This window comes from Schistocerca gregaria, chromosome X (genome assembly GCF_023897955.1).
Source record: "Schistocerca gregaria isolate iqSchGreg1 chromosome X, iqSchGreg1.2, whole genome shotgun sequence".
NCBI lineage: Eukaryota > Metazoa > Arthropoda > Insecta > Orthoptera > Acrididae > Schistocerca > Schistocerca gregaria.
Genome location: NC_064931.1, coordinates 650044728 through 650057625, shown reverse-complemented (window position 1 = coordinate 650057625; position 12898 = coordinate 650044728). Strand labels below are relative to the sequence as shown.

Sequence of the window (12898 nt, the reverse complement as noted above, 5' to 3'; positions counted from 1 at the left end):
CTTCAGATGGAAACTTTGGGCAAAGTTTGTAATCTTTGGCTTTGCCTCCATGTGCCTTGGAGTTTCAGTTGTTGTCTGCCAATTGCTGGGCTTGTTACAGCTACAAAGATACACAATTCAGTTGATTTTGGTCCCTCTGCATGTGACTTTGTTGGCTGCACATGCTGGCATATATGCTTAATAAGTCATACTGTTTCCATTTGAAGACCTCGCTGGTCTTTGTCACTGCAGTTTGTACATTGATGGCAGGTTTCGCTTGGTGCCTTAAGATGATGCTTTTTGGTGTCGAAACTGGTAGCATGTTTTAAATAAGTGATTTTAGATTACAAAAAGGCTGCTGGTTTTAATTACCTCTATTCAAGTTCTAACAATACCACCACTTGGAAAGTAGATTAGAAATCAGATTAATAATGTTGCTCACGCAGCATATGTTCGCTTTATCGGGCAACAACAAAAGCACTGACTGGATGGTATCGTCAGAATGGAAATAATGAGGTCACTGTAAAAAAGTCATTAATTTGGCAATTATCTTGAATGGATTCCCATGTAGATTTCGTTGAAATAATTATGGTTCATCTTGCTGATTCTAGGGTGAGTCTACTTTGGTTGCTAGAAGGTCCGGATCTGTATTTTAGCAATATTTGAAGACCTAACAGATACGTTTTTCAGGAAATTCTTAATGATTAAACAATCCCAGATCAGAACAATGGCATGGTAGAAAGAACTTTTGCCTTGGTGTTCACAATCCACATTTTAAAGAAACGTCTTGTAAATTCACATATACTACTTCTTAATTGACACATCATCAAAAAAACAGTTTCATATCAATCTTCACATATTTAATTTCCACTTTAACCAAACACAAGACTTGACTATTCTTTTACAAGGTGAAATAACAACATAACTTCTGCAAAGTGAAACAAAGACTGCTCTGTGCGCATTCGCACCAAAATGATTACAAGCAAGACAAAGATTATGACAGTCTCACAGAAATGCATACACACAAGAACCATATCATTGTAATATATCGATACATCGGAGTAACTGTACATTAATAAAACCAAATGTGAATATTGTCACAAAAATATGTTTGTTACTTCACAGAAAAGTAGTTCGATATTACTGGTATCGAGAACTGAGGTTGGAGTGCCGTAATGGCCACGTAAATAAAGAACCATTACAAAGTACTTCACATTCGGCTGCTGTTCCACTGTCCTTGATGGATTAGCAGAGACTTTCCCATTTGTGACCTGTATCATCACTAGAATGATTCACCATTTCTCTATGCTCCACTTATATAGTTTTCCTGCTTTGCCATTTATCCACAACACACTAAGCAGCATTCAGTTGCAATGAGCAGTGGTCATAATGTTTTAGCTCTCACAAAATTTGTGTACTCTTGTGATTATATAGCCTACATGTAAGGCTACATGACAAACTGACCACCCAGTTTCATGTGTTCCAATAAAGAACATAAATGTTTGTAAGAATATGCATAGGGAAAACACCCATCACTGACCTTGACAATTTATGATAACCCCCTTCTTTCCTGCCCCTCCACCACCCCAGCCCCCCATACAACATGTTACTCAGTTAATGTTTCATTGAGATCAGCAGCTGTGACATAAAAATACAACATAGATAATCATTCAGTAGCAGACAGTTGTGTTTCATCCAGACAGACCTAGCAGATCATGGAGTTTGCACTCCATCTACCAATCTCCAGCAGCCCTAAATTATTGTATTTGACCTGTGTACATAACATCTTCTGCATTGTGTATTCATGTCTCTTTGCAACATACAGCTCACCATGAGTTGTACACAGAATGCCGCAGTTGTACACAATAATGATAATGAATTAAATCCACTGATTAATTTCACTTTAGTCTTGGTATGAATGATGATCACAGAATAGCTTGTTACCATAATATCCAAGGGGTAGGCTTATGTGGATAGTGTCTATTGTTTCATGGCAAAAATGGAATGGTAATCAAAGCAGGAGGTAAGAGCTTATTACTGTGCAGCAAAGAAGACAAAGACGTTTTTATTCACCAGAAATATTAAGACCACTGTTTTCTGGGATACAAAAACGTTTTTCTTTTTTATTACCTGATGATTAAAGTAACAACTGATGACTCCTACACATAAGTCTCCTTGGCCAGCTGGATTTAAAAAATGTGAGTGGAGGTCTGGATTAAAATGGAAAAAAATCTCTCATCAGGACAAAGAAAGGTACCATGGAAAATATTTATGGAGCCCAGTGAAAAGGCTATGACAGCCACTGATTTGTTTTCTGCTGACCTTTCAGAACTACACTTCAGGGACAGAATCTACTCATGGGAAAGGCACTGGATAAAGTGAGTTGACCTAAAAGAGGACTACACTGAAAGCAATGTGTGTGTTGAATTAAGAAACAGTTTTTCACTACAAGGTCAGAGACCTTTCACCTTGCCTTTATACATCGGGCTGCTCTAGAAGATGGATTTCTTGCTGGTGAAGATGCTCCTCACATTGACTTGTCAGTGAGGTCTCCAGATCTTAGTTTTATCAGAGGATTCATTGATACATTGGGAATATGCAGCCAGTCTGTGGCAAATAAGCATTGTTAAAGACCTTCACACAGCTGTGTTTTTGGTTGCAACTCACTGCCAATTGAGCCCTTCAGCCACCTCATAGAGTGCTCCCGCCCACATTCCTACCAAGTATGTGTGATACCTGGGAGGAGAGTTCATCCTGTTCACTGTTCTCCAGTTATGTTAGTTTTTTATATGTTCATCTAACTATATATTTTGGTTGCTGTTGTACCCCAAATTTCTTATGACTAAGTTACACCATGTTTTGCAATCATTTTAGGTAATCATTTATGGTATAAAAACACTTTTCTAACAAATAATTTAAGGGTACTCCAGAAAGCACGTATTCCGCTTTCATCTTCGATCTCTTGTGGTAGTTTATTGTATAGATTAATTCCATTATACAGCACACTATTTTGGATTTTTGTTTTGTTTTTTTCTATTGAGATGCAAGTAGTGGCTGGATCTGGTTCCATATTTGTGTAGAGACCTGTTCATTGTGTTCTGATCAATGTCTTTCTTTAACGTGGATCACTATTTGCAAAATGCACCCACTTGGGACAGTTAGGATTTCCACAGCTTCAATTAATTCACCATTCTGCTTCAGTTTTACTTTAAGAATCTCTCTTTCTGTAACTGATCAGATTTATACACAGATTTTCCAAAATGAAATAGTCAATGAGCAGAATACGAAATCACTCACTCCCGTTAAGTGGATACATGTAAAAAATGTATACATTGTTTTCTGTTTTCTCATTTTCAATGAGATAACAAATTTATTTATTTTTCTCTTTCTATCTCCTGCCAAGACTGGTAGCATTTGATATATTTCATGTTCACTTTTCTAAGAGGTTTCATTTAGTCAGCAGAGCATCCTTTCTTTATCACAAAGATCGTCCCATTTGGACAACTGTTTCTACTCATATGTTTATTCTCGATCATATTTAGATTTATTCTGAATCATATTTAGATTTCTCTGGTGGAAGCTGTTATAAGCATGTTAAAGTTTTTACCTTTAACCCACTTGTGCACATTATATTGTGAGGAAGTGAGATAAAATATTTAATTAATTAGGAAACTACACATCAAATACAGAAAAATTAGTCAGCACAATGTTTATTGTAGAAATATGGTATTGCAGATGATGCGATATTATAATAATTCTTTCTTGCACAGTACATAAAACACTGCGAACAGTGTAAGTTATTTCAGATGCAAATTAATTTTACACAGAATGTGGCACAGATAATTTTGTACCTGTTTTTTATCATTATTTTGTGTTATTCTCTACAGGCGCTACTGGTCTGTCCATATGAAGAATGTTGCAGCTGACAGTACACATCCAGCTAATATTCCTACCATATCAAACAGACCAAATTTCTCTTTTCTTGTTCCAAATGCCAAGAAAGCTTTTGGAAATGGGTGAGTAGACATGTAAAAGTACAGGGGCTGGCTAAATATATTTCCCGGGGAAAATATTACAAATGATGAAATGATGTATTATGGTAGCACTATTTGTTTCATATACATCATGGAGATAGTGTTCAACTACAGGCATCCCCCCCCCCCCCACTCCCTCCCCCCCCTCCCCCCCCACACACACCTTTATACTGATGGTTGCAGGACCTCAGCTGTTTAATATAAAACATCAAACCAAAACACCTTTCGGCTCTGAAAATTTCCTATTGTTATTGTATTTGTGATTCACAAATAGCATGAAACATAAAAAGACATAGCTTCAACATTTGAATGCTTTATTAGCATGTGGAGATTGGCAGGAGATATGACATCTTTCAGAACTGAAAGCATTTAAATTAAATCTGTGGTCATTATTTTGAAATGAGTTTGTACATTGAGAGACAGAACATCCAGTATGGAATAAAAGTTGTGTATAAAGATAGAGCACTACTCACCAACTAGTAGAGATATAGAACAGAAAACAAAGTAGAAATGGATAAAGATTAGCTGATCTTTCAAGTAAAGAATTTTTTTCAGATAGCTCACATAGTTCTCTACCTGCACTGCAGCCTGAAAAATTGGTTCACTGCAAGCACAAATCTGTATTTTAGTTTCTCAAGACAACCACAGATCTTTCAATTCAATTTACAAGGAGGGTACAGCACCTTACCAAATAGTGTAACCTACAGAACAGGATCGTGACTTTGAATACAGTTTTACCATCTGTCTTATAGCTATTATGTTCTGTCTTCAGGTTTCAGACCATCATACACAGAACATGTCACTGCTTCAGTTTTATTGGGTGACAAGAACTTAATTCACTGCACTCCCTCTACAAGGTTTTGTGCAATTTAAACTTTCTCTGCTTAATATATCCCCCTTATCTATGCAAGGCAAATTTTCTGCACCACTGCTATTTCTCAAGTAAATTTATGGGAATGATTAATGACAACTTTTATGAAATTTTGTACACATATCCTCCCACACCCTACAAGGAAGATGGTTGTCATATCCATTTTTAAAGAGTATTTTAACCAGTAATGTAAATTATTGCACATAGTAATTTCTTGTAAACTGACAATTCAGCATTATGGTTTCCGTAAAGTGTTCAATTGTAGATCTCACCACACATTTGGATCTGAGGTGACTACTGCTCAGTAAAGCAATACATTAAATATCCCAACTGATTTTTTGTAAAACAAAATCAGTTCATAAATTTGTCAAAAACTGTAGAGACTGAAATGTTGGCTCATTCTTCTCTTCAGGAAGTGCAACTCCCAGCATTGCCAAGAGAAACACTTGAAATAGAACACAGGATTCCTGCTTTTGGAAACAATAGTTTCCTTCTTCAGGCAGGAAAGAAAGACTGGTGTAGGGAGGTTGGAGGTGGGAAAACTGGTCACTCAGCTCCTAGGTTAAAAGGGACCCACATATCATGTGGACAAAGGGAGGCAATAAAGCATCTAAGAGTGATGTGTTCTATTTTAAATGCTTCTATCAGCAATAATAGGAGTTGAACCTCCTGAAGATAGAGATTTTAAATGATTTATTGTAATTGCAAATAATTCAAGAAAACTGGTAATACTAACTAATAAGTTGAAGGACAGCTAGCCATTGTCTCTCCACCTATACATACACTCTTAGTGGCACCTATTCACTAGCGTCACTAGGAACAAATAGCTTTCAAGCTCAAATAGGTGCAGTTAAAACTGGACAAGTTGACCTGACCAATCACAAACAAAGTGCTAGACACCACTATGTGTGGAAACAGTGACTGGCAGAATTCAACAATTCCACAAAGCACAATATGAACTTGTGTGTGTTTCTTATTTATTGCCAACTATAAGATAAAAATTGCTGGCAGAAGGCGTCAGGTGGAACTGAGCATTTTGGGCCTTGCGTTAGGTCCAAATGAAGCTGTGGCCAAGGCATGGACCATGGAGGGGTATGTAAATGGACTTGCAGGAAAGGTGGTAGAGTTAAAACGCTGAGTTCAGTATGAAGTGACCAGACACAGAGGGCAAGGGGATTCTCAGTTCTGGGTCACTGTTGCTGGAGAGATGGATTGTCATGTTAGGGAAAAGGAGACAGAAATTTGGGTGGCAGGTGAATTATGAATGTGGACAGTACAATTTGCAAGCAGCACTTGCCGTCAAAGCCGCAACGGAGGAACACCAGCGTCCATGAGGAGGCTGTTCACTGGGCTCATTCAAAGAGCTCCTGTTGTGAGCTGAATTCAACTCTCACTGAAGTTGAATGACCATATAATGATTCTTTTGCACTTACCAACAGAACCTGCAATGAAATACACTGTCCTCCTTTGGCTTTATCTCAATCCCACGTGAAAAGGTTCACAATTTAGGAGCAATGCTCAGGAACTGATTCCATGAAAGATATGTAAGATCTCCTTTATGGGTGCCTACACTACTAGGTGGTTATTCCAATGAATCTTTCTAGCATCTGCCTTTCCAATGGTTAGTTTCATCTGGTCGTTCCCCAACGAATTATTCTTTATGTATGTTCCCAGAGATTTAATGGATGGGATTCTTTTCAGTGATTGTAAGCAATCATGTAATCAACCAATAATGGGTCTCTTGGTGTGTATATATGGGAAATACATTAAATTTGTTTATGTTAAGGCTCAACTGCCAATTTCTGTCCAGTGCAGGTCATATCAGCAGGCCGTATTTTTGCATTGCAGCATCATCCATAAACAGCCACATTGAACTTCCTGTGATATATATATATATATATATCACAGAATATATATGTATATGCTTGTGTCCGTGTATGTGTGTGTGTGTGTGTGTGTGTGTGTGTGTGTGGAGTATATACCTATCCTTTTTTCCCCCTAAGGTAAGTCTTTCCGCTCCCGGGATTGGAATGACTCCTTACCCTCTCCCTTAAAACCCACATCCTTTCATCTTTCCTTTTCCTTCCCTCTTTCCTGACGAAGCAGCTGCCGGTTGCGAAAGCTTGAAATTTTGTGTGTGTGTGTGTGTGTGTGTGTGTGTGTGTGTGTGTGTGTGTTATTGGCGGTTGCGAAAGCTTGAAATTTTGTGTGTGTGTGTGTGTGTGTGTGTGTGTGTGTGTGTGTGTGTGTGTGTGTGTGTTATTTTATTGTGCCTGTCTACCGGCGCTTTCCTGCTTGGTAAGTCTTGGAATCTTTGTTTTTAATATATATATATATATATATATATATATATATATATATATATATATATATAATGGCAGTGGGCAGGACATATTGCATGAATGAAGGATGAACGATGGGCAAAATCAGTTTTAGAGTGGAGTCACAGAGAAACACGAGGGCCACCAGTGAGCTCACCTGATCGCTGGGATAAGGAACTCGGGAAAGTTGCAGACTTCAACTGGCAGAAGACAGCAGCGGACAGAGATGCATGGAAACACCTCTTAAAAATGTATTTAATAACTTAAAGAGGCTACATCTTGTATAGATTGAATAGGCTGAACAATAAATAAATAAATATATGAGCCCTGCACTGACCCATACAATGTAATACATCTGTAGTCAAGGAGGGAACAAACAGAGTTCAGCAACATTGGAGCAGAAAAATCTGAATTCAACCCAAGCCCTGTGACTCATACATTTTAAAAATTTTGTGCTCCATGAGACCTTGCTTTTAAACAGCTGAATTGTGCAATCATCAAGTGAACTTTTCATCAACAATACCCACAAATCTCACAGTTATTTTAAATTGCTGTTCCTCAATCTCAAACCAGGTAAATTAAAAATGGTGTGTGCATAGTTAAAAAGGACATGCACAGATTTGTCTGTCAAAAATTTAATACCTGTTTTATCTGCTCATAAATTGCAACGTCTTAATTTCCATTTGTAGCTTGTATGTGCTACTTGCAAAGAGGTAAGAATGGAAAACTCATCAATGAACTTACCATGGATGTAATATTGTTATTAGCAATTAGAGACACTGTTCTCTTGTTAAAAATGGTTGGACTAGATGTTTCCAACTCTATATTTAAAATGTGAGGAATGAAAGTATTACATCAAGATGCCATCAGATTTTCCATTCACGGAGATGTCAGAGAATATTAGGACTCCTTGTAGTATTTTACTTCTTCTGAAGGTTAAAAAAAAAAGTTATTTCTTTGCAAGGAATCTGTTGTATAGTTGCCTTCAGCAGTGCTAGTTTATCAATCAATATCTCCTGTATTCACAATGAAATTGTGGCAGCAGCTTACCATCTGATTCAAGGTCTTTCCCTCACAGTAAGTGGGGAAAACTTTACAAAAGTTACTTTCCATGCCTAGACAAACTTAAAAAGGGCAAGGAGGATTTCTTTGCTGCCCACTAAAAGGTTCTGAAAAATATAATAATGGATCCTATCATGATCAGGTGATGTGTTATGAGCAGCAGACAATGCCAAATCAGTCTCCCACATAAAGATGGGGCAGTTATACATTTCCAGAATAAATTTTCATTCTGCAATGGAAAATATTATGATTTGAAACTTCCTGGCAGATTATAAATATGTGTCAGTAGGGACTCAAACCTGGGATCTTTGGTTTTCACAAGCAAGTGCTCTGCTGACTGAGCTATCCCAGCATGACTCACAACCTGCCTTCACGGCTTTACTGACAGTGTGTTGGTACCTGCCGTCATTTATGCCTGTCTGCAGGGAGCAGCAGGTTTTGAGGTAAGCACATTTTTGCAGCCATACTTACAAAGGCAGATATTTGTGTTGGCACTATTTATCAGCATTTGTGTTGAGGCATGAACTATCCAGATTGGGATTTTAAGAGCCAAAATAGTCACAGCAGCAAATGTTGGGAGTTGAAAAGCTCTGTATATTTTTTTGGCTCTGCTGTGTGGGGGAATCTTGTTGTTTACATGGACGTGAATGTTTCTATGAACATAGTCCTGCTTCCCAAATATTTTACTAACTTTAAAGTGTCAGAAATACTTCTGTATTCTTCTTGATCTAGGAAAGTGGCACTTTCTAAAAAAAAAAAAAAACCCCTTATTGTCTTAAGAACACACTTGTGTCTTGTTACTCTTGTTTCAATACTGTTTTCCAAATAATTCCTCAGGGGAACTGCTTAGCCATGACCTCTAATTAGGTTGGATGTTGATATGTACCAGAGGGAAACTCATTTTCTGACATTTGTAGAAAAAGTCAGAAGTTAGATCCTGTCCCACAAGTAGGCACAATATTTTATGGACTACAAGACACAACTTAATTTTTAAGCTTTTTTTAAAAAAAATACATTTTTATCACTTTTACTATTAGGCTGCAAAGCCAGACTAAAAAAACCTTAGTTTATAAAACCAAACTGACCTTAAAAATACCTGAAAACTGTCATCTGAACTCTCGTCGTCATCTTCATCTTCTTTTCCTTCTCCTCCTCCTCCTCCTCCGTCTTTGTCATCAGTTGTCCTCTTCATATATAAGGTGGTCTTCACTGCCACGGAGAACGTACTTATGCCACACTTCTTGAAAGATTTAACAATAATATCTCCCCTCACTCTAGACCATGACTGTTTCATCCACTGGCACACTTGTTTGATTCTATGTTGTTTCACAGCTCCCTTTGGCATAAATTCATCTGTCATCCAGTTGTTCCACTCCTCTCTCATATACACTTTAAATGGTTTATTTATCAAGACACCAAAAGGTTGCAATTGGAAAGTAAGTCCTCCCAGAATAACAGCAAGCTCTTTATATCCCTGTCTCAATTTCTCTTTCACAGAATTTTTCAAATGAGTACTAAACTGATCTTGCATGACAAGAGAACTCTTCTTCAATAAAGCACCTTTCCTTCTCTCTCACACGCTGTTAATCCATAATTTCACTTCAGTCTCATCCATCCAACCCTTGTTACGTACCGATACATGAACAACACCTGGCGATATTTCAGAAGGTTTTGGAATTGTTTTGCACTTGAAAATGATCATTGGTTTCCCATGGCATCGGCAGCTATATGGGAATTTTTCAGACTGGTGGGAATTTTAAATAAAACACTAGACATTTTTACACTAATTTCGACTATAAGACACACCTGAATTTTGGAGACAATTTTTCAAAGAAAAAAAGTGTGTCTTGTAGTCCATAAAATACAGTAAACAGTCCCCATCTTGTCTGAATAAGTCTTATGCAATCATGGTGTGGTATGTGCACCAGAGGTTGCCCATTCATGGCTGTTTCAGCATGACAGCTATACACGACATCAGCACACAGAACAGCTTGAAGTGGAGATCTGTTTTTATATACTGGTTTGTACCATCCTCATAGACAGCTAAGCTAAGATCCTCACTCGATATGATACAATGATCCACTGTCTTGTGGCAAAGTGCTCTCTGAAATGTGCAGATATGGTGGCGATAACCAGTCCCCAGCTAAATGCTGAGAGCCTTGAGATGCTTGCCACTTGGCAAAACCCATTTCATATTAGAAATGGCCAACTCCATGTGTGTGTATATTAATACACAAGAGTGAAGCTGCCCGACTCCACTTCTTTGATACGACACATGTAGTTCACTCACATTAAAACAGGCAACCATGTGAATATGACTTACAACCCCACTCACATGAATTAAAATAGTTTACATTACTCATCGTTCAAAAACTTCATATTTTTATCCACAGATGTTGTGCAAGAACATGATAGCAATTGGATATTATTATTTAAAGCTCATATCCATTGTTACCCACCACACATTTACTAGTCAAAAATGTGTTGAAATATAAGTATATTAACATCTGGGATTATATCTATATGAAAACTGAATGATAGTTTTTCTTTATACAGGAATACAGCAAAAATAATGGATCCAGAAATGCCAAATAGATGTGGTAGAGGATTTGATGACCCAAGTGAGCCTATCTATACAGATCCATCATTGTTTGAAAGGTCTCGAAGTCTAAGAAGCATTACAGCATCACAGGCAGGACATAAAATGCAAGTATAGGTAACGAAAGCCTTTGGATATGCAGACTGCGTGTTATGTAAGAGAACAAAAATGTTTCTCTCTGTTTGGTATAAAAGGCACAAACTACTGACATCTGTTTATTGAACTCCTTTCCTTCAGTGAGTAACATGGAAGAGAATGTTTGTCTTCAGGTTTTTGTTTTCTTTTGTGTAAACAGATTTAATGTGTTCATTTATACATTGATGTGAACATGTTACAATCTATTCATAATATTTTCTCAACATTTTCTGAACTTTCAATTTTTTTTACATCTATACATCTTCACTGAGTGATCAGTCATAGTTGCTACCACATTGATTTTGAAACAAATAGTATGTACTATTTTCCTATAGCTTTTAGAGACTTCACTGTAACTAAACCGTCTTCTGCCAATGTGTACTCCTGTGACATTAAGACTTTCATCCTACATTTTATTTTCATTTTGTAATATTCTGAAAACTCGATGATTATTAACTCATGATATATATAAGACTGTAAATAACCCAATGAAAGTTTGTTATACAAGAACATAATGTAACAATTATCAGTTTCACACTATGAGCTAAATTTGTAATTTTGTAGTTATATAACATCAATAAATTTTTTAAAACATACAGATATTAAATTTGTGGACAATTCTACTTTATTTTCCATGCAAACAAAAGTTAAAAAAAATTGTTTTTGTGCCATGTCAGTATTGTCATGTATGATTACATCCTGAAAAGGTAAATAGAATGAAAAACGTTATTTAAATTTTCCAGCCAGGGCTTAGATAACTATGTATTGCCAACGACCTTGCTGCAGTTGTAACACCGGTACCCGTCAGATTACGGAAGTTAATTGCTGTTGGGATGGGCTAGCACTTGGATGGGTAACCATCCGGTCTGTCGAGTGCTGTTCGCAAGCATGGTGCACTCATACCTTGTGAGACAAACTGAGGAGCTACTTGATTGAAAAGTAGTGGCTGTGGTCTTGTAAACTGACATACGGCCGGGAGAGTGGTGTACTGACCACATGCCCCTCCATATCCGCATCCAGTGACGCCTGTGGGCTGAGGATAACACGGCAGCTGGTCAGTACTGTTGGACCTTCCAAGGCCTATTGGGATGGAGTTTTAATTTTTTAGAAAAGTATGAAATACTGTAGACATGGAAGAAATATACATGGTGTGTCAGGAAATATGTAACACCCCTTTTATTTCAGGAATAGTTCTAAACATTGAAATGAGGTTTTCAGCAAATGATAGTATGCTAAGGGGCATATATTTATGTTCTGTGATATATAGTCTTAACTCTTTTAAGATGTTGAAGCAAGTATGATATTTCAAATATAATGGTTTTTTATGGTATTTGAAAGTGCTTGAAAAGATGAGTACAGTGATATATACTGCTTCTTAATTCTGAAATTGGTAACTCTACACACACACACACACACACACACACACACACACACACACACACACACACACACACACACACACACACACACACAAAAGTCACCATTTACGTGTCTGCACTGCAAAACTAGCAGGAGCCATATCATCTATCAGCAGGTCATTTCTGCTTTGACATTTATGCAGACACATACAAAAATGAGGAGAAATTAGACATTCTACTTCTATATGGCAAATTTTAAAAAACTGTTGTCAAAATGGTGCAGCAGTACAGGAATGTCTATCCTAATCGTCATTGTCCATCACGCCAGGCACTCTCACGAATTATTACGTCACTAGTGCAAACAGGCCGCTTGAACGTCAGAGGGTGAGGACTGAGAGCAAAAGCCGAGAGCACATGAAGAAGCTGTTCTGGTTACGACACTTATCAGTTCACATGTTGGCTTGAGATGTATAGCCAACGAATGTGGAGTCAGTCAGATGAGTGTCATTCACATCTTGCATTGACATTAATTTCCCCCT

The 12898-nt window shown here is 37.4% G+C and overlaps 1 protein-coding gene across 1 annotated transcript in view; it reads left to right on the top strand.

Moving 5' to 3' along the window:
* The window catches only part of LOC126298861 (uncharacterized), a 148615-nt gene extending 137007 nt beyond the window's left edge, over positions 1 to 11608 (top strand). The window contains exons 19-20 of the mRNA XM_049990370.1: positions 3867 to 3995; positions 10824 to 11608. Of these exons, the coding sequence (XP_049846327.1) occupies positions 3867 to 3995; positions 10824 to 10983 (289 nt within the window). The 3' untranslated portion in view covers positions 10984 to 11608. The remainder of the gene's footprint in view (positions 1 to 3866; positions 3996 to 10823) is intronic.
* The last annotated feature ends 1290 nt before the right edge of the window (positions 11609 to 12898 follow it).